Here is a 22,899-nt window from a genome sequence, read left to right on the forward strand (position 1 = left end):
GATCCTGTTTATATGTAGTTTAGTAATAACTGTATGTTCGCATGTAGATAAGTAACGAGAGGACATGTATTTTTGAAGTTAGTATTTTAAGAGTGCTTTTCTTGTTTACTCGCGGCACATAACTAAACTAGTGTAACGGTTCTGTGGTTCTGCGGAAGAAGTCATGTTGCCGGTGGAAGCACACCCTTCTGGCCGGGTCTGCAACTAGAAACAGTCCAGGTGAAACGTACATGCACCCTGGGGACTTCATCCATTTGCATCGCTGAACTGAACTTAGATCTGTTAACGTAATTCAATCTCAGTCATATTTTATATTATCCTCGGGGCTAGCCTCAGCCGGCAGACTGTTCAATACAGTATTTTTTTAACCTTTAGCGGGACTTTGCCAGACAGCTAAGCGATATCATCAAGTGCGACCACCACATGGTCCAGCTCTTGCCTGGCTCAGTTCGTGCCGTGGATACTGTGTAACCTGATGTCAAAGTATAATAAAAACAGTACTGAGTTCACCATGTTATTTACTGACCACGTCCCAGCTCTCCCAGGTGTCAGGCATGTGGATTGCTTTCAAGAGTCCACTGGAGTGTGCAACCATCTTCGTCATGTGTAAGTGTGCCCGACGCTGAGAGCGGGCCAGGTCTGTGCGATAATTGGAGGCTAGGAGGGACCGAATCTTGTTCTCCACACGAGCGGCGTCGTGCCCTGAGACGAGTCTCTGTCGGGTCTGTGTGCTCTTTCATACGGTGATGCCCAAATTCACGACCATTGACGATTCACACCCTCCGGAACCACGACAACAGTTTACTTCATGATAGTTTGCAGACATCATCTCTTCGCGGAAACAAATAAAGATGCGTATACGCAACCAATTATATGTACACACCTAGACACAAAAATATAAATTTACATTTCTAACAATAAACATAATTGAAATGAAATAGGTGCTTGTTTAACATTTTTAAAAGTTGTTTACCTCATGAAAAAAAAAGGAGGTATGTTTGATTTCATCATTATAAAATATATCTTCGAAAACACTAAAACTGAAGTTATAAAATCTGATACTTTATATATAGAGCCAAGATTATATGGTTTTATGCGAAATCGCGAATTTTCACGCGAAATTCATCCCAAACCGCGAAAAATGCGAAATGTTTTCTAACCACAAATAAACACCTCAATATTGATTTAAATCGTTAACTACCGACTATTGGTTGATTGACAATAATTCCGTATCTGTTTGTAGAAGAAATGGTCGTCATCCAACTGCAGTGTGGTGGTTATTTAATGCGTTAATTATTCATTTTAAAAAATTACAAGATATCACAAAAAATGACGATTTCGCGGAAAAAAAAAGATCGTTATCGGAGTTAGGTTAGAGTTTTTAAACGCATCTAGCCACTAGAGATCACGCAATATTGTCGCGTAGCTCAAAATTATCATTAATTTATTTAATTAGTTTATTTGTTGAAAATACAATTTTAAATTCTTTTCGCTAGTTCGGGACTTGGTTTCCCTCAAGCTAAGATGGGGTAACACCTTTGTTTGATTTGGGTCTCCGCGGGGCTGGAAGAGTGCGAGTCTTGCACGTCTTTGTCTGGAAACGCAGGCGTGACCGCGTTTCAGCCAGGCCAGCTGACACGTTGTTTGCTGCAGTTCCAGAGAAACGCGGCGCAAACTTGTTTATCGTTCTTCTTTTGAGGCCAGCTGGAAATGAGGTTGTGCGCACGCGCTTTGCGCAGAGCGAGTGTCGCCACCTGGTGGCTGGTTTTCTGACTACGTGGACAACCCGGAGCGGCCGAACGCGCGGCCGGCTTGTTGTGATAACTTTACGTGTTTGTAAAACACAGGAAAACTTCCCGTCAGGATGTTTTCCCCGTAGGGGTTTTGCGGCCAAGCAAATGGCTTAAAAGAGGTGTAAAATGTTTTCGCGGGGCTGTAATCCTGTGGAAGGCTGTTATGCTGCCCGGCCGCGCGGCGACTTGGTAATGGTTAGGTGAGTGCTATCGGAAATGGCGTCTGTGATGCCTAACTCTTAGTCTTCCACCCCTTCATGTTTCTTCGTAGTTAACTTTAAATTTCTCGTCTGGTGTATTATTTGATCTTATAAATAATTTGTTTTTAGAAACTTAGTGTTTTAACGTGTAATGAGTTGAGCTCTACCGTTTCCTTTTTATTTTCAAATATAACTCGGTAATTCGTTTGTATCCCGATCCTTCTCTTTTCAGGTTTATGATGACGTTATAGACTTAATCTAACTAATTTTTAAAATCAGTTTCGAGGTATTAGATGTTCTTAATAAGTTTTAAAAATGAAGTTGTGGAAGAACTAATGAAGTTTGGTATCATTGGGTGGCCTGGAGGAAAGTATTAGGATAATGTTAATGTGTTAGTACTACTAAGAAAATCTTATAGGGTTTATTTTTTTTTTTTATGTCGGAATAGTTAAGGTTTATAGCGGACATGGAAGGTGCCACCTCATTTGTCAGTTCTATTTAATTGTTATAAATAAATGTGATTGTTCTATTGTTTTTAGGTTTCTCTTATTTTTTTCTCAGTATCCTGATTTTCTATTCTTGTATAAGAATACACCTACTAAGATTCAATCCTCAGTGAGATGCTCTATGTCTAGTTACTGTTTTGAGTTTATAATTTATCGGAGCTACATTTTTGAAGAATTGAACCCCCCTCTGAAAGTGACACGTGACAGAAATGGTGGAGGCGCCGGGTAGTAGGTATAAAGAATGTTGGGATACTGAAAAATAAATTAAGATAAGAGTGTTATGTGTGGTCTAACATTTTGATTTATTTTAGTGAAGAAGAAGAGCATGCAGTGCAGCTGGTGTATTAAGATAGATGTGTTTATAGGATTAATTGTTTAATGATAATAAAATTTATTTTAGGTTATTTCAGGAAACCAGTGGGAGACCAGGGATGGCTGTATTTGTCTAACAATAATTATTTTAAGGTGAAATGTGAAATGTATGCTTAAGTTAAGGACTAATGAAAATAATTTAAGGTGGAGTCTATTAGGGATGGCTAGTAAATACACAATTGAAATATTGGATGACAAAGTAAAAAACCCTGAGGACAGTGATAGTAGTTCTTCGTCAGATGATGAATCATTGAAAGCATTAAAAGATAAATTAAGCGACATAAAACCAGAATTAAAAGATCAGAATTTAAACATGGAGACAGGCAGATGTTTTGTGGACCCGGGATATTTTTTTGGAAAGAGATGTGAGGAGGTTGAGGAATTTTTAAAACAGTTTCGCAGAGCAGCCAAGGTAAATGGGTGGAATGAGCAAAAATGTTTGTCATACTTGCCTACATTTTTGAGAGGGCCTGCTTTAAAATGGTATGACAGCTGTGAGAGCACATTGGAGAATTTAACTACATTTGAGGAATTAGCAAACAAATTAAGGGATGCATTTGTGAGAGTGGGTCACATAGAGGACTTAGAGTTAAGATTGCAGGCGCGAGTACAAGCAGTAGATGAACCTTTCGAGTCATTTGTGTACGACATATTGAATCTTTGTAACCGACTTGATGCTAAGATGAATGTAGCTAGTAAGGTTAGATATGTATTGCATGGGTTAAGGCCAGACATTGTAGAGAAAGTTATGCTTTTCCCAAACAATACTGTGGAACAGTTACTAGGTAATTTGAGGAATATTGAGGCAGGTCTGTATTACGCTAAAAATCATGAGAGGACACAGTGGGTAAATTCGAAACAGGAACAAGTACCTATCAGAAATCTTAAAGAAATTCAAACACCAGAAAGAGAATTGTCATCTATCAACACGAGAATTGAGGACAGTTTGATAGAGTTTAATAAACAATTAAAGCAATTACGCGGGGAACTGGATACCATGAGATTACAGGCACAACCAAAGTCACAGTTTAGAACTCAGGGAGGAAATTACAAAAATAACAGTACACCAACACAATACCATCGAAATCAGAACAACAATTTTTTCAGGCAGACCCCAAGTAATTCATTTCCAAAAATAACTGACAGACCACAGTGGACCTCAGATGGTAGGCCGATTTGTTTAAAATGCAAACGACCAGGTCACTTAATACGAGATTGCAAAACATCACAACAGGGAAACTAAATAGGGCGAGAGTCGGTCGGGGTGACAACTCGTCCCTTGTTAACCAAATGTCTCTTTTACAAAGTGACGGTATTTTAAGTCAGAAGACAAAAATGTTCGGAAAAGAAATCCCCGTTTTTATCGATACAGGAGCTGCGGTATCACTAATTGAGGATAGATTAGTACCGAAAAGTTGTTGGAAACCTGCAGAACCAAGAGGTTTTACAGGAGTCTCAGGAAGAGTTCAGAAACTTACTAAGATGACCAAATTAAGATTTAAATTAGGACAGTATGTTTATTCACATGCGGTAGGTCTGGTGGAAGCCCCAATAAAAGGGATCATTTTAGGATGTGATTTTCTAACCAAATATGGAGCAGAAATTTCTTGTAAGGGAGGCCAGAAAATGTCATTGACCATAACGCGTCCTGATTGTTTCGTAAATACCACAAATACCGAAATAAGGGAGGTTAAAAGCAAAACCAAAGTAAAAAGAGACAAAATTCAAGTAGATCAAAACCAAAATCTGGTTAATCATAATGTAGGTCAGGATGGATCACAGGAGTTAAACCAAATCGAGCCAGAAAATATTTTAAGGTTAGGTTGTGTGACAGTTCACAGTCATGTTAGAGTCGAGCCAAGGATGCATCATCTTATCGAAATTAATTTTGAAGGAAATAATTTACCTGATGAGGTGCTGATAGAGCCTAAGGAGGATATTTACAACAGATATTCTATACTTGTACCTAGGAGTATTGTAAACAGAAAACATCATACTCACATTTGGGTCACTAATACTACTAACCAGTCAGTTACTCTTCATAAGGGAATGAAATTAGGGTATTTAAATGAGTTTGAGGAAACACCCAGTATTGAGAACAAAGAAGTAACTAAGATATTACAAGCTAGAGATAAAAATCAGGTTGATTTTGATGTATCTAAATTAAACATTAATCCAGAGTTACCAGAGGAACAAAAAAACAGACTAGTAGAGTTGTTGTATAAATATCAAAATGTTTTCAGTTGGGAGCCCAGCCAGATAGGGAGAACAAAAGAGGAAGTAGTTTTTCTGGATACAGGGGACAGCACACCCATATCATCTGTACCTTATCGAGTTTCTCCTGGGGAACGGGAAATTATTCATAACATAGTACAAGAACACATTAAGAATGGGATTGTGAGACCCTGTGACACGAGTTGGTGTTCACCAGTTGTTCTTGTTAGAAAAAAAGACAACGATTATAGGATGTGTGTGGACTACCGTCGTTTTAACACTATTCTTAAGGATAATAAATACCCCCTTCCTCGAATAGATGATTTCTTAAGTCACTTGACTGGTGCTAAGTATTTTACTCACTTGGATATGAATTCAGGATACCACCAATTGAGAGTAGCTGAACAGGATCAGGAAAAAACTGCATTTGTTACCACCGATGGTACTTTTTGTTTTGAAACCCTTCCTTTTGGTTTGAAAACCGCTCCGTCAATTTTTCAGAGATACATGGATAAGACTTTGGCAGGGTTAAAGTGGGGTTCATGCTTAGTCTATTTGGATGACATTCTAGTAGTGGGCAGTACGTTTAATCAACATCTTGACCGATTAGAACAAGTTTTTAAAAGGATGCAAAATGCTAATTTAACCTTGAAACCGTCAAAATGTACCTTCGGTTATTTTGAAACCGATGTGTTGGGACATTTGGTTAACCATGAAGGGATTAGGCCCCACCCCGATAAAGTAGTAGCAGTGAAAAAATTTCCTACACCTAAGGACCAACGAGGGGTGAGAAGCTTTTTAGGCCTAGCTTCTTTCTATCGTAAGTTTATAGCAAATTTCTCTGAGATTGCGAAACCCTTGTCGACATTGCTAAAGAAAAATGAAAAGTTTATCTGGACAGACAAGCAAGAACAAGCATTTCAAATTTTGAAAGAAAAGTTGATTTCTTCCCCCGTGTTAGCTCACTTCCAGGAAAACCAGCCCATTGAAATACATACAGATGCTAGTACATTAGGGATAGGAGCCACATTGTTACAAAGAATTAATGGAAAATTACAACCTATTGCTTATGCCAGTCAAACTCTCACTTCAGCAGAGACTAGATATCCTATAACTCACCTTGAATGTTTAGCCTTGATTTATGCATTAGACCAGTTTCGGCCTTACATTTACCTGAAGCCATTCAAAATTGTAACCGATCATCATAGCCTATGTTATTTGAATCGTTTGAAATTTAATGCTCATAGCGCAGGAAGGTTAACCAGGTGGGCATTGAAATTGATGGAGTATGAGTACACTGTATGTTATAGTAGTGGAAAAACTCATGTACATGTAGACAGTTTGAGTAGAAATGCTGTCAACACAGGGACAGCCCTTGACGAAGAAAAATCCCTTGAGTTACCTGTTTTTGTGATGCATGATGTGGATTTAGCTAAGCTGCAATATTCTGATGTGAGTCTAAGACCTTTAATTTCTGAGTTGACTCAACCGTCAGGAATCAATAATAAGTTAAGCCGACAAGTGAAAAATTTTTCTTTGTTAAATGGTGTTTTGTACAAAAATAACTCTAACCCAAGTGGTAGAGACAAGCTATTAGTAGTCCCAGAAAGCTTAAAGGCTGAAATTTTGAGGGAAAGTCACGACAATCCCACTTTTGGCGGTCACTTAGGAGTAGTTCGCACCACAGACAAAATTATACGTCGTTATTATTGGACCAATATGCTAAAAGAGATTCAGGCCTATGTGAGGAGTTGTAGGGGATGTCAGGGGAAAAAGGGAGTTCCTCAAAAGAAAGCAGGGTTTTTAGAACCATTACCTATCTGTGAACCTTTTGAACGTATTGGTGTCGATATTTTAGGCCCCTTTCCAAAAACCATGTCAGGAAACAAATACATTCTTGTTGCTATTGATTACGGTACTCGATGGCCGGAGACTAAAGCCACCCCCACTAGTAACGCCAATGACGTAGCTAAGTTTTTACTAGAAAACATAATTTGTCGCCATTCTGTACCATGTTCCATATTGACAGATAGAGGAAAAGTTTTTACTTCCAAAGTCGTTAATGAATTACTTAGGTTAATGGATGTACAAAGTTTGAAAACCTCAGGATACAGGCCAAACACAAATGGATTATGTGAAAGATTAAATGGAACAATAGCAATGATGCTATCTCAGTATGTGGCATCCTCACAACGTAATTGGGATGAATATGTACCCTTGGTCACTTTGGCATACAACACGGCGAGGCAGGAAACATTAAACTTTAGCCCATTTGTGCTCATGTATGGAAGAGAACCTGTATTACCCTCAGATGTTCAATTAAGTCAGCCTGTAGAAGATGAGGACAGCCTTCGACTGCGTACTCGTTGGAAGGAGATCCTGCGACAGTCCAGAGAGAATTTAAAAAGACAACAGGGTATCGATAAAAAAAGGTATGACCGCATACGACGAGCGGTGACCTATAAGATAGGACAGGAGGTTATGGTGTACACACCTGTTCGAAAAAAGGGTTTGTCAGAGAAACTATTGCATAAATGGTTCGGTCCTTATGTTGTGGTGGACAAATTGTCTAATAACCTGTACAGGTTAAAGAAGACGAGTCGAGGCAGAGATGTTTACGAAGTTACAAACGTAGAGAGAATGAAAAATTTTTACAGTGTATAAGTTATGATAAGTTATGTAATAGAGATTTTTTTTGTGGTTGTGGATAACTAAATAAAACAAAGAGAGAGAGAGAAAAAAAATTCGAGAGTTTTGTAACACTTGAAAACAAAAATCGAGCCTGTCTAATATTTAGTTTTGTATAGAATTTTTACAGAATCTTAAGGCGTGATCATCTTCCGTACTGACGATGAGGATGCTACACATCGTCCTGGTGCTCCTGCAGCTGGGAAGCAGCAGACAACATCGACCACTACCTGAAGGAGCAGTGGGGGTGGTTGCGGGAGCGCATTTCGAGCCGATACCTCAGGTAACATTGTACACTTCATCGGTACCAGTAAATTTTAAGGTTGCTTGGCCAATGCAATTAGATGACATTCAGGATAGTATCAAAGAAATCACTTCTTGTCCCTCCAATAGTTCAAGTGAATGGTGTGTTATTTTCAAAGAATTAAAACATAGCTTAATTTATACTGACATGCTGATTAATAAGGTAAACGAAGCAGCAGGGGATGACGTATTGGATTTTCAGTCTCAGGTTAGGGAAAGACGAGGATTAAATTTCATTGGAGAGTTTTTTCATTGGTGTTGTGACATTGCCGTCAATAGTCAATTGAATAATCTTTTTCTAAATGAACAACAAATGTCAGAACACATAAACAAGATGGAATCACAAATTTTAAACACTCATGAGGCACTGGCAAATATGAGCAACACTATTTTTGTTATAAACGAGGGAATGACCGGAATTATAAAAAGAGTACAGTCAAACCTCTCTGAAACGACCCCTCACGGTTCCCAGGAATAGGGTCTTAATAGAGGGGGGGTCGTAATAGATGTTTTCCGAAATTTTCACGCTACTCGCTAAGAAACCAGCCGTACAATGGCAGGATGCTGTCACTCACAATGCTAGACGGCTTTGCTTTAAACCCACTTCAACCTTCATGACAAGTCCGTCGCCCTACAGGCCACCTCTAAAGAAAATATGTCAAAAGACAGTTTATTTTTACTAATTAGTTTACATGTATGTTTTATGCTTGCCGTAGTTAAATCCACTAGAACCCTGAATTTAACGAAGCAGTGATTTTACGAATACATTCTCGGGAACCGTCAAAAAAACTGACATTTTGACCAAAATGTGAAAATCAGAGAAAAAAAATAAAATCAAAACAAAATGAAAAATTATTAAAATCTGTTAATTTTAACGCACAGCGTATTTTTGTGTCGGCTTGAATAACAAAAAAATAATGGTACATTTCCTTTAAAAATATGGCAGCGGTAGGTTCTGCAACGCGAGTGGGCGCACACGAAGCTCGCCCGGCTGGCTGGCGGCAGCGGCTTCATGACGCATAAGCTCACCCCTCCCTCCCCTCTCGTTTACATTCTTCAAGGCTAGCTCATCCCTCCCAGACACACAAACCATCTAGTGTCCTCCCTTATAACACCCCAACTTCGCTCCCCTTTGAAAAACCTTCAGTGAGAAAATGCTCTTTTCACCCTCTCTTCTCCCGTAAAATTGGGCTATTATGAATGGGGTACTAAAGCGGTGAGGGAGGGGTAAGATCGTTGTAAATATTTTCGGACCCCTCCCTCCCCAACCAAACACGCCCAAAAAAAAGTATGTCAAAATATGTCACTTTTCACACCAAGTTCGAGTTCAGTCATCTCTGGCAAGGAATTTACAAGCTTTCAAACATAAATATAAATGTATTTTAATAGCAAGGGTCCTATGGAAAGGAATATACCGAATAAAATCAAGCTGCTGTCACCAAACAAAGCATAAAACGGCCCAATGCGTGGTCGCTTCGTTATTGCTCGCGCGAGAGGTGAGACGTGGAATGTTAGAAGAAAGATAAATGCGGGGGAGACAGACGGCAGCCAGTGTGTTTCCTGCGTGGGGAATAAGTGGCGTAGCCTTTTTTTTATGCTGAGTGAAGCGACCTTTTTCTGTCAACCCACGGGAAAAGATAATTGCTTGAGCTGTCAACATAAACTTCGCTGCGGCAGTTGAAACAAGTCGAGGCGGGCGTGCATCGCTGTTTATATCTACTCGAAAAACATAACATCTCAATTCATAACAAGATTCCTTATAACCTACACGTATTGCCGGATGTTTTCAGCCTGATCATGCAAGTTCTTTAGCCACGTTTTGAATGAAAACAACTGGCCGGCCAGTGTTGTGCCCTGTTTTGCGGACACATAAAGAAAGCTTTTATCAATTTGCTGACAGTTTTAATACATTTTTACTCTCCTCGTTAAAATGAAGCAGATAACGTGATTGTTAACAAGTTCAAGCAGCATCCGAGATCAGCCGCAGCGCACGGTACGGGTAGAGGGTGAGCAAGGGCGAGCGAGCGGCCGACTACATGTTCACACGCTGCGGCCGGAGGGTTTTTCCTGCATTTAAGGGACGTGGAATGGGGGTTGTTAAGCGCTGACAGCGGTTGACAGGAAGTGGTATCTATTTTTAGATATGCGCTGCCTATGTCAGTACAGTACTCGGCAAGAGAAACGCAGTAACACGCTACTCGCCACAAGAAACTTATTTTCTGTCCGATTTTCTTCCGATTTTCGGCCATTTTTTCACGGTTCCTCGAAATCGGGTTGTAATAGAGAGGTGGTCGCAATAAATGGGGTCGCAACAAAAAGGTTTTACTGTACAATCAAAATTCACAAATCTGTCTAATTACTTAAAAGACCTCCGAGAGACTATGATGACTAAGTTTTCAGGAATGGTTCAAGACATAGGACATTCATTCCAGTTTCAGGCACTGTTGGCCTCTCAATTAGCCAAACAAGCGCATACATTTACAAGATTAGAGATTCTGGACCAGTGCCGGTCAAATAAAATACCTGCCATTGTAGTTACACCAGCTCAATTGAAGGAGAAATTAAATATGCTAAATGAAATTCTTAATAGGGATGGTTATGCGTTGTCCATAAGTGTGGCAGAAGTTCAGAAATATTTTAATTTACCCATTTGTAAGTGTCAAGTTCACAAGGAAAATTTATACCTTCAAATTAAAGTACCAATTGTTAAACTAAACTCCAATTGGAGATTGTTTCAGTTCGTCGCAGTCCCATTTCAGTGGAAGAACTCAACTTGTCATTTGGATCATGCTCCAAATTTTCTGGCAGTGGATGGAGACCATCTAATCACTATTCAGGGTAGAAATTTATTAGATTGTAGACCATTTGAAGATAAATTGTGTTTTGTTCCCAGGTTCTCCGGAGACACCCTAGGTAGTGCTTTGTGTCCAAAGGCTCTTTTTCAGGGGATTACCGTTGAAAATCTTAGTACCACATGTGCGTTTCGATGCCATTCCGGAAACCAACTGATGATCACCCAGGCTGGACCAGAGCGGTACTTCCTAACAAACCCTTCAGGAAAATTAGACTTGCAATGCATGAAACATAACAATGAATCTTTATTTTTAGGAAGTGGAGACATCCTCGGAGCTTTAGATATAGAAGTACCGTGTGATTGTCGTTTGTATTTAAACCAAGAACTTAAAATTAACGAGTTGTATCCATGTGATTCGTTAACGAAATCTAAATTTCAATTGGTACATGTAATACCAGCTGCTTGGACGAAGTTACGTAAATTGAAAATTTTCCCTCATCCTACGTCAACACATACAGTTTTTCCATCTTTAATGGATTGTTTAGATGAAAATTGGCCAACTCTAATACCACATTTAAATTTTTCTTTGTCAAAGTTTGAAACCCCTTTAGACCCGATTCATTTAAGAGAACCCGAAAACGTACCTAGATTTGTAATGAAAAACTTACAGAGTATTGCGCTTTCCATTGTAAGTAGTGTATTATTATTAATTATTATTAAGAATCCATATCTAGTAGGTATTGGAACGCTACCAAGAGTATCCGCCTTGGACAATGTTACTACCCTTGGCATAGAAATAAGTGTAACTGTAATTACTATATTGGTAATAGTTGGAATGTTGTTATTTCTGTTACTAAAATATCTGAGAAATCGGAAACCCCTCAGTATGTCTGTAGAAATCTCGACTACAGTAGAAAATGCTGTTCCTTCTACCAGTGGAAAGGTAGAATTAAAAGACATACTAGCCAGAGATAATGGTTGTGTAGCTAAGTTATCCAGTGAAACTGGGGAGGAATTGAAAGTAACCATTTCCGTTTGTGATGATCAGTAGTGAATGAATTTTGTTCAATGTAAAGCTTTACCTACGATTAGAAAAATTAGAATTTGATTAATGTTTATGTGAAGGGGCATGCGCCCATAAATAATTTTTATAGAACCAAATAACGATGGAGGGAGAATACCAGGTTCAATAAGGGGAAATTATGACGTCAGGACTAATCATTGAGAATGTGGGTGGGATCCTTTCCGTATTCCCATTTTCCACCATAAATCCCCCCCCCCCCCCCCCCCCCTTGTGTTTATTATTCAAGAAGTGACATTGATAGTTATCGTCAATCGAAGAAAATGACTTTTGAGGCGGACTTGTTAAGTGCAATTAAAAAAGGGGTGCTGTGGTGCAGCTCCATCCAGAACACTTGTCCCTTCTCGAGTTGGGAGAAGGCGCGTCGTTAAGGGTCAGCCAGATACCACGTGGGCGAAGTGGGAGAAGAGGACAGTCATCTACCCATTGCTGCGGGCTGGTGCCCATATCGTCGAATCGTGTGGTGAAGCACGATTACCAGGAGTATCAGCGGTTTGGGAGTGGCCATGTCCAAGGACAGTGATTACGCATCGTGATAGGGTGTGGCCCCCCCTAACAACAAATTTATCTAGAAGACTAGAATTATCCGTCGTTTGAAACTACTGACCTGACGTTCAAAACAAAGTGTATAGCAAGACAAGGCCAGTGTAGTTATAAACTTTCAACCTACATGTGGACACTTCAAGTTTTTGTTGTAAATTTTCCTATTAGGTACCTTACCTTATCCTTCGTCTACGAAATGTGGAGGGTAGGCTTGTCAAGTTGTTAAATATTGCAGATGAGTTACGAGTTTAGTTTTTGAATAGTTACTTGTTTTAAGAATCTTTAAAAGTTATTTTTGTGTTGATACCTGGTATGACCCTCCTTGGTTAGTTGTGTTGATCTCATGAATACTTCTTGATAAACACATGAAAATACGTCATTAATTTAAATAAGATAATTTAATTGTTTGATTTGTTCACTATTAATTTGATATGTGAGAGTTTTTTTTAGTTGTTTGTAATTGTATGACTCCTGATGCTGCTCATGTATTTTGTGTAGGAATGGTGTTGTGTACCGTGGATGACGAGCAGTTGGGACGAACGACATCGGGATGGACCGGCTGGGAGAGGCAGAAGTTGGAGTGGGGTGTGATTCTGCAGCTCACAGTTCCGCTGGCTGTTCCTGTCTCTGCCCTGAGTTGGTTCATCTCTTCGCCGTATCCCTCCTGGCTGCTTGCTGTCCCAAGCAGTGCTAACATGTGAAATTTTGTAAAACACACTTGTCCTCCGAGAGGAAATTGTCAATAAGTGCTAGTAGAACTTAGAATTGGTATTTATACATAAACAACAACCACTGTAATCACTAATTTAAATTTGTAACTATATCACATAGAAATGATAGGGACAATTGGTTTTTTTTGAAGCAAACTTAAATATTCCCCAAGCATTGTTGTAAGCTTGTGGGGCACAAGCTCCTGCCGCCCGGGGTGATGTCGCGTAGCTCAAAATTATCATTAATTTATTTAATTAGTTTATTTGTTGAAAATACAATTTTAAATTCTTTTCGCTAGTTCGGGACTTGGTTTCCCTCAAGCTAAGATGGGGTAACACCTTTGTTTGATTTGGGTCTCCGCGGGGCTGGAAGAGTGCGAGTCTTGCACGTCTTTGTCTGGAAACGCAGGCGTGACCGCGTTTCAGCCAGGCCAGCTGACACGTTGTTTGCTGCAGTTCCAGAGAAACGCGGCGCAAACTTGTTTATCGTTCTTCTTTTGAGGCCAGCTGGAAATGAGGTTGTGCGCACGCGCTTTGCGCAGAGCGAGTGTCGCCACCTGGTGGCTGGTTTTCTGACTACGTGGACAACCCGGAGCGGCCGAACGCGCGGCCGGCTTGTTGTGATAACTTTACGTGTTTGTAAAACACAGGAAAACTTCCCGTCAGGATGTTTTCCCCGTAGGGGTTTTGCAGCCAAGCAAATGGCTTAAAAGAGGTGTAAAATGTTTTCGCGGGACTGTAATCCTGTGGAAGGCTGTTATGCTGCCCGGCCGCGCGGCGACTTGGTAATGGTTAGGTGAGTGCTATCGGAAATGGCGTCTGTGATGCCTAACTCTTAGTCTTCCACCCCTTCATGTTTCTTCGTAGTTAACTTTAAATTTCTCGTCTGGTGTATTATTTGATCTTATAAATAATTTGTTTTTAGAAACTTAGTGTTTTAACGTGTAATGAGTTGAGCTCTACCGTTTCCTTTTTATTTTCAAATATAACTCGGTAATTCGTTTGTATCCCGATCCTTCTCTTTTCAGGTTTATGATGACGTTATAGACTTAATCTAACTAATTTTTAAAATCAGTTTCGAGGTATTAGATGTTCTTAATAAGTTTTCAAAATGAAGTTGTGGAAGAACTAATAAAGTTTGGTATCATTGTGTGGCCTGGAGGAAAGTATTAGGATAATGTTAATGTGTTAGTACTACTAAGAAAATCTTATAGGGTTTATTTTTTTTTTTTATGTCGGAATAGTTAAGGTTTATAGCGGACATGGAAGGTGCCACCTCATTTGTCAGTTCTATTTAATTGTTATAAATAAATGTGATTGTTCTATTGTTTTTAGGTTTCTCTTATTTTTTTCTCAGTATCCTGATTTTCTATTCTTGTATAAGAATACACCTACTAAGATTCAATCCTCAGTGAGATGCTCTATGTCTAGTTACTGTTTTGAGTTTATAATTTATCGGAGCTACATTTTTGAAGAATTGAACCCCCCTCTGAAAGTGACACGTGACAATATTAACAACTGACGATCGTAAACTTAAAATTATCAAGTTAACAAACACAACAACGTGAAAAATCTCAGCGCCTTGTTTGCTGCATCCTTTGAAAAATACACGTGAAAAAAAAAACTGCTTTCATTAAATAAATACGTATGAAAATAAAATAAAAGCAAACATTGATATTTAATGATCACTTAATATTTAATGAAATTTCACTGTAACGCAATTTTGTGTGCTTGTTGAATAAGCAGTTTACCGTGAAGCCTTCATTTTCATTTCACACTTCACAGGTGAGAGTGCCAAAATCGTAACATAATCGAAGTTTTCCGATCGCTAATGAAAAAGCACCTTATTGCAAGGATTTATTTATTTTACGGTCATTAAATATTTTAAATAACGCTTACCTACCCAACCCTCCCGGAAAATAAATAAAAACATTTATTTCACTGACCTGACATAACCTAACCTTTTACTTCGGGTTGAGTATATGGCTCTCTCGCCTGTAAAAAGTAGGCTTCCCGCGGTTTATTTTTTCGCTAAAACTTCAGTAAATACTAGTTTTTGGTACCTCCGGGCTTTGTTTACAAATGACGTGCATAAATGAAAGCTAAATTTCTTAATCATGCCGAAAAATAAAGATACTGCGGCATCACGTGCTGACGAGTTTAAGAATGAGGGATTATATGTCAGTGACGGAAAAATACTTTTCTGTAAATATTGTAATTGCCGTTTGGAGCATGAACGTAAGGACACGGTAAACAAGCACATAATTAGCGACAAACATGTAAAAGCTAAACGATCCCCATGCACTTTGAAACGACAGCTTTCTATCCCAGAAGCAGGAGTGGCGCAAATATGCGCAAAAAAACAAAAGGAAGATTTTGTTCTCGAAACTGTTGAAGCCTTTGTAGCTGCAGGTATTCCTCTTGAGAAACTTGACAACAGCAAGCTGACTGCATGGATGCAGAAGCATGTGAGTGGTGCTGGTGATCTTCTAACAGCGGATTGGATGAGGAAAAAGTACATTCCCCTACTTAGAGAGAAAAAAAGAAGTGGAAATCAAGCAGCAGCTCTTGGGGCAAGATGTGGTCATACTCGCAGATGAAACCACTGACAAGAGTAATAATTGTGTTTTCAACATCTTGTTTAAAATTCTGAAACCAGGTGCTGAAAAAGATGTTATCTTAGGGGCTTCTTGTGTCCTTGATGCAGCAAATGCTGTTTGTTGTTCTCGGGCAGTGATTGATGTATGCTACAAATATGAAGTCAAGGAAGAAAACATAATTGCGTATGTTACAGATAGTGCCAGGTACATGACAAAATCTGCTGGTACCCTTGAAGGTGTATTTGGTGACCACATGTACCACATACAATGTTGGGCCCATAAAGTAAACAAAATGAAAGTGGATTATCCTGAATTTGCAGCTGCTGCTTTAAAGTTAATATGGATACCTGCAACGAATGTGGACTCAGAAAGATCTTTTTCTAAGTATTCTGTAGTTGTAAGTGACAGAAGAAGATCTCTAAAACCAGAGAATGCTGAACTGCTGACAATGGTGGCTTTTTCCTGAGCTTAATTATATTGCATTTATAGAACAAAAGTTTAACTGTAGTTTCTATTTTAATTAATTTAGACTCTCTCCTGAACTCAGGAACAGTACTTACCTGCATAAGAATACTAAATATTTTAGTTGTTAATTTTTTATGTACTCTCAACATAGTATTGTTTAATGTGCATATTTTAAGTCTCTAACCACGAATTATTGAAGCATTTGATCAAGGCAGCTCTGCTAGGTGTGTACATGTTATTACATGTGTTTTAATTTTTTATGACGATAAAGACGAAATCCACAATTCTTAATGACGAAAAGTCCTTTTTCATAACACCATAAAATCTTGGCTCTATTTATATATACTTAAAATTTAAAAACCTACACATAACCACTTTAATTACTTTATTCTGAAACAGTTTTGTTATGAATTAAATATTTTATCACCTGATAATTTATTTCTATAGTATTTTGATAATTAAAATGTTTGGAATTAATCAAATACCTTTCTTTCAATGGTAAGATATCAATATTACCGTGTTTTCTCGAATAATCGTCTCACATTTTATTCCATAATAAAGTTTAAAAAGTAGAAGTGCGACGATTATGCAGAAAAAAAAAATTTTTGTTAGATAAAGTTTTTCATAAAAACAAAACCCATTCATGGAAAGTACGTTTATTTAAAAATGGAAGTATAAAAGAGCACGCCAAACAATTTAAATGAATAATTCATACAACAAAAACCTTTCTTCAACTTTAAATAGAAAAACATCTGTGATCCAAATGCAAGCCGAACGAACATGTAACTACCGTAGTACACAACACGAAAGAATGCGGGCTATCAAATGTAGTTAACTCAGCACCTAATAGAGAGCGCGCGTTGTATGCACTCGGCGAGATATCGATATTCGGCTACGTGCGCGTGCACTATACGGAAAGCAACATAACCAAACATTAATGATTGCAACGAGCGTTGGCTACAGTTTTGTACGCGGTACACCGCGGCGACGCTGACTAACAGACGAAGGTTATAACATTTAAAAAGTCTTTAAAAGATAATTTACACGTCAGACAACTTCATATTTCTGTTAATTAAATAAGTATGTGGTAATGTCCAAATAAATATTGGATTTCTATTTTGAAAAACATTGTTTTAAACTGAAAAAATACCCACACAAAGCGCTTGGAATCTAATAGCGGGACCAAAAACATTATGCGACGTTTACACAAGAGGTTTTTTTTATCCAAATTTTGACGCCCTAAAATATGGGTGCTACGACTACGCAATTGCGACCATTATGCGATAAAAGAAGGTACTCTGAAATTGCGGAAGTGAAGCCATGGGTCGATAACTAGTTTAATATAAAATAAGTTTGTTGACTAAATATATTATAATGCCAACCATTTGTAACAGAAAATTATCTATAAATTATCTTGCCTCTTTCATCAGTAACTTTCACTGGTACTGAAAATATTTTCTTTAGGGGACTTGGAGACAATATTGTGAACAAAATGAGAATATCACATTGAGTAGTAACTTGCAAGCAGTTTCTGAAATCATGAATGTATTTTACTTATTGATTATTTTTTTTCATGGCATTTTAAGGAAAGACCGTTTTCAAAGTTATATGTTCAGTGCCAAAATTTATATATAGAATCTAGCTACATACTACTAGGAATTCCTCTAAAACATTGTCGAGACAAGGCAAAGTTCATGTGGTTTTTAAAACTGTGTTTACAGCAGATGCAAGGGAATCTTGATTTTCATCTAGCCTACACTGGGGGTTACATTGTCAAATAACATGTCACTCAAGAATGTGAAATGTCCTTTGTCAGGTGAAATGAACCTGTTATTTTCTTTCATCATTGCCGTATAAACTTAATCTATTTCTCTCTCAGGAACTCATTAACATTAAATAGTCTAAAATATTACAGTCAAACCTCATTAATACAAACCTGAAGGGACCATAATTTTGTCACATTTCAATAACAAGGTTTGTATTAACCGAACTATTACAAAATTTAATCAACCCTTTTATATAACATCTAAATTAAATTCAAATAAAAATAAACATATTTCTTGTTTAGTACATGCATAACACAACTAAAAAATTTAATATTTTCCAACAAAACTTGCATATTATTTTATAAAACACCAAATGTACTATTTTTAGGGATTGTAATATACTATTTTAGATGGCTATATGTGTGGCTAGAAAGATATTTTTTCCTGTACGATACTTTTTAACACAATTTTTAAGATAGAATAATAAAGAACATGTTTAGAAACTACCTACAAAAAAACATACCATACTTTGGAAGAACTTGAAAGCTTTCTTCCCCAACCTACACTGAACCAAACATTGGTGTCAGTATTACTTTCGTTGATAACTTACATTGATCCTTTACATTATTGTGAGATATTTGTACTAACCATTCTTTACTACATGTTATTATTTATTCTTGAAACAAAAACAAATTGTATCACATAATAACCTTACTTATGTATTAAACACATTAGTTAGCACTATAACTTCTAATTAAGTTGTGGGGACTGTGAAAACACTTTGTATTAATGAGAGTTTTGTTTAAACAGGTTTTTCATTAATGAGTTTTTACTTTTTACTGTATGTATTTGGTTATCTTTTTCTTCTTGGATCCCACAAAATGTACGTAACATTCTTTAGGTTTACAAGTAAAGAAAATATTTCTTGATTATGTCAAACTAGATAGGAAAGTCCACACTGTTTGAGGGGAAAAACCTTTCTGATTAATTTTTTTTTTAAATATTTTTAACATCATGTGGCTCTTTATTTGTACTCACACATTTGTAGTTAAAATTTTTACTCCAAGTATATATTTTTTGTTTTCTTTTTTGTCACTGATTTACTAGTTAAATTATTGTAAGTAATATCTTACAATGCCAGCTAATGCCTTAAAGAAATAAAACAATACCAAAACACCATTAGTTGAAAAAGTTATTCATTCTCTTTGATTTTGTTTGTGTTCAAAGATGATCTTACAAGAAACTGTGAAATTCAGAAAAAAAGAATGACTTAGAAGCAAAATATAGTAACTTAGTAAAAAAAAAATATATTCTTTGATTTATTTTAATGCTTATCAGTGTCCAATTATTTTCCCTGAAAATCAGGAAATTCTTTATTAAATGGATTTAAACAAATAAAATACTATACAAATAGTTTTTGTGGAGACAATTGCTTCCTAAAATTTATTCTATGTACATTGTTTTAACTTACGTAGCTTACAATGTGAGCTGATGGCAAAATTTAGTTTTGGTTTTTCAATGCAAATTCAGTTCTTTAGTTAATGACAATGTTGAAGTTGTCAGAACATCTCATGAATGATAAATCAATGCTTTTTTGTAAAACGTACCTTTTTATAAATTAATGTTTATTGCCATTTCAGATTAATAATAGGAAGAAATATTTCATTAAATTTAGGATTTAGGTCACGTTTCTTATTAGAAAACTATTTACTGCTATAAATTATTATTATTATTATTATTTTGGTTCCCGTATTTTGATAACTACCTTTTACCCTAGGTGTATAAAGTAGTATATTGTACGTAAATGAATGTTTGAACAAACATGTTTAAAGTTATGTACACCTGTCTGTTTACTTAGTTACTTTGAGCAAACTTTTTAGTTTACAATCTGATTGCTTGTTTGCAGACAGTACCTGGACTTTGGTGGCTTGTACGACCGGGAAAAATTGTTTTGGAAGGAGATCCAGGATGTGACCATCATGGCTGCATGTGCCCCGCCGGGAGGCGGGAGGAACCCACTCACTCCTCGCTTCGTGAGACACTTCGCGATGCTGTGCATCTCCTCCCCCACCGCAGGCCTGCTCAGTGTCATGTTCAAGGTGCGTCTGCGTCGGCTCTTCGGTCGCCGAACCTCAGTGTAGCAGAGTGCTGTCTTTGAAGAGCTTGTTTTCCTTGTTATATCCGTCCCATCTGTCCAGTTAGGCTTGATTTACCTCTCCTTTTGCATACAACAAAGAAATGTAATTTTGAGAGAAAAATATAATAATGTAGAAAATGTCTCTTTTCTACAAAAATATGTATGAAATAATTAAATATTGTTAAACATAATCATTTTTAAAATTGAGTTAATTGGGACCCTTTTTTTTTCACAAGACAAACTGTATCTGGTTTTCATACTACTTTCAGTTTACATTTCCACCTTGATATTCTTGTTACATATTTATTTTGTCATGTGTTGAATTAACTCATGTTTGCAAACACTAAGAGTATGTTATTTTAACTAAACCTGTTAAAAATTTCGTTATTCATTTGCTACATTTTTCCTGATTGACATTCTTGGTACACCTTTCATTATACATCATAATTGTAACAAAATTCTTGTCAACATGCCTATATAGACCTTTATGAATAAACTTTCAACCTAAGTTTTTACAACTGACATTATTCCCAATGTTCTCATTAGGTTCACACCGAGTGAGGTTGCTCAGTTGTAAAACATGGAACTCACATCTGGTTGGTTTAAGGGTTGAATCCCATTTTCCAGATATCCATTTTATATTATTTCGCCAAATCGCTTGTGGTAAATAAATGTTGGCTGGTTTTTACTCTGGGTCATGGCTGATTCTTTCCTCCATATTCCTGACTTGTCTTGTATTTTTTTTAAAATTTGAATGTACAACTTAATTGGGCTGTCACCTGGTGGCAAGGATTCTCCATCCCCCTTACTTTACACTCCCATTTCCTAAAACTTCCTCCATAAGTACTTTGAATCTCTCTCTTTCACCTTCCTCATAAGCCCTTTTCACTCCTGTCCTGTCTTCTCCAGGAATAATTTATAGTGTTTGTCCATCTCTAATAATGTTGTGTCGATGAGACCTTAAACAAAATAAAATTAGAAAATTTTAGGCTCACCTTAATTAACTTTGTAAAATATAGATTCTTCTTTGAGTATAAAAGAAAATATTTTTACAAGCTGAGCTCAAAGATGTAGAGTTTTATTATGGTTTTCATTTACAGCAAGTGACTTGTGTTTAAATAAATCTATGAGTTTGTTTCTGTTTTGTCGTAGGCCATTATAAAGGGGTTTTTAGATGACTTCGCAGCAGGCATTCAAGTAGTGGGAGATGGTTTAGTAGCTGCTGCTGTAGAAGTTTACCAACGTATATCCAAGGACTTGCTACCAACCCCTGCAAAGTCACACTATATATTCAACCTACGTGACTTGTCTAAATGTGTCCAAGGAATACTGCAGGCTGACTCTGGGACTATGCGAGAGAAAGCTGATATGCTTAGGTGAGTGGTACTTTTGGTAAATTCATTTATTTGTTTCACTAAGTGTTATACATGCAAGAATTCTGGGTTTTTGGAGAAACTGGTCTTGCATGTTTCCCGATGAAAACATGCTGGCTTGCACATCACTCCTCAGGTGTTGTGGCCCAACTACTGTACTCCAGTCTGGGTCTGGCCCCAGTAGACGTTTCCCCTTTCACTAACCAAAAATTACTTTCAAGGATTATTGTTACCAAACCAGAAAGAACATTCTTGAAAATAATGACCAACACTATTCTATCAAAGAAAGAAAATTTCTGGAAAAATTTATGCAACAGAATGTTTCCAAAGTTATTTTTAATCTATAGAAAGATTTTTGATCTTGTCAGTTTATGAAATTTTGTACAGTAATCAATAATGTTTAACTGTTCGCCCAGCCAAAGATGTGATGTATGAATATAAGGCCCAAACAAAAGAACAAACACAAGCTCCTGTCTGCTTGTCTGCACTAACTAGCACTAGTATACAGGTGGCCACCTGACTGGGGAAATCGGGAAACCTTGAATTCGCTGCAAATTTTTTTGGTGCCAGGAAAACCATGAGAAACTCATGAATTTTTGAAAGCCATTGGGGATTATTTGTTTTTCTGGCAAGTTGAAAAGAGCTTAGTTGAAAAAATGTTCATTGTACTTCTGTATGTCACTTCTGCCATTTTTGAGCACTGTTCACAGCGTAGTTGAAAAAATCATGCTGTGCCTACAAATTCCATCACTTGATACCATTTTTGAGCACTGTTTACTGGCGAATCTCCAAAGCAAATGAAAGGAATGTGACTATGGGTTGCCGGCAATTAGCCATAGGAGGAGAAACTCATTACCTTATCAATTGTTTTTCATTGAAGATTTTAAGTGGTAGCAATAATAAAGAGAAGCCACAGAAACCATTGCTTTAATTTGTCATGTGAAAAACTGGAGGCTTAATTGCAGAATAAAACAAAAAAATAATAATTTTTAACGTGATCTGTTTATTAATTTTTAACCATTATAATTAGTTTTAAGATACATTTGTTTTACAGCCAGTATTAAAGTGATTTTTAGTGAAAATTAAAATATTAGGATGGACAAGTAGGAAGGTACTTTTACAAATAAAAATTCGTAATGTGCAGATTACTGTGATTGTAAGGTTTTCTATGAAGTATTTATTTGATTATTTATTTATTTGCATTTGTGATGACATGCCCACCGACAGCTATGGCACTTATATGGTAAACAAAAAAAAACTAAAATATAAAATACAGAAACTTTAATTTATAATTGTAACAGTTACTAATTATTATAGCATGTAGTATATCTCTTCTGGCTTTAAGAGAACTCAT

The 22,899-nt window shown here is 37.1% G+C and overlaps 1 protein-coding gene across 4 annotated transcripts in view; it reads left to right on the top strand.

Annotated features, from left to right (window-relative positions):
* LOC134531065 (dynein axonemal heavy chain 6) overlaps window positions 1–22,899 on the top strand; it is a 491,808-nt gene that overhangs the window by 269,371 nt on the left and 199,538 nt on the right. For all 4 annotated transcript variants that reach the window (XM_063366586.1, XM_063366584.1, XM_063366585.1 and 1 more), the window contains 2 exons: window positions 19,942–20,134; window positions 21,325–21,548. In XM_063366586.1, the coding sequence (XP_063222656.1) occupies window positions 19,942–20,134; window positions 21,325–21,548 (417 nt within the window). The remainder of the gene's footprint in view (window positions 1–19,941; window positions 20,135–21,324; window positions 21,549–22,899) is intronic.

This window comes from Bacillus rossius, chromosome 3 (genome assembly GCF_032445375.1).
Source record: "Bacillus rossius redtenbacheri isolate Brsri chromosome 3, Brsri_v3, whole genome shotgun sequence".
NCBI classification, from domain to species: domain Eukaryota; kingdom Metazoa; phylum Arthropoda; class Insecta; order Phasmatodea; family Bacillidae; genus Bacillus; species Bacillus rossius.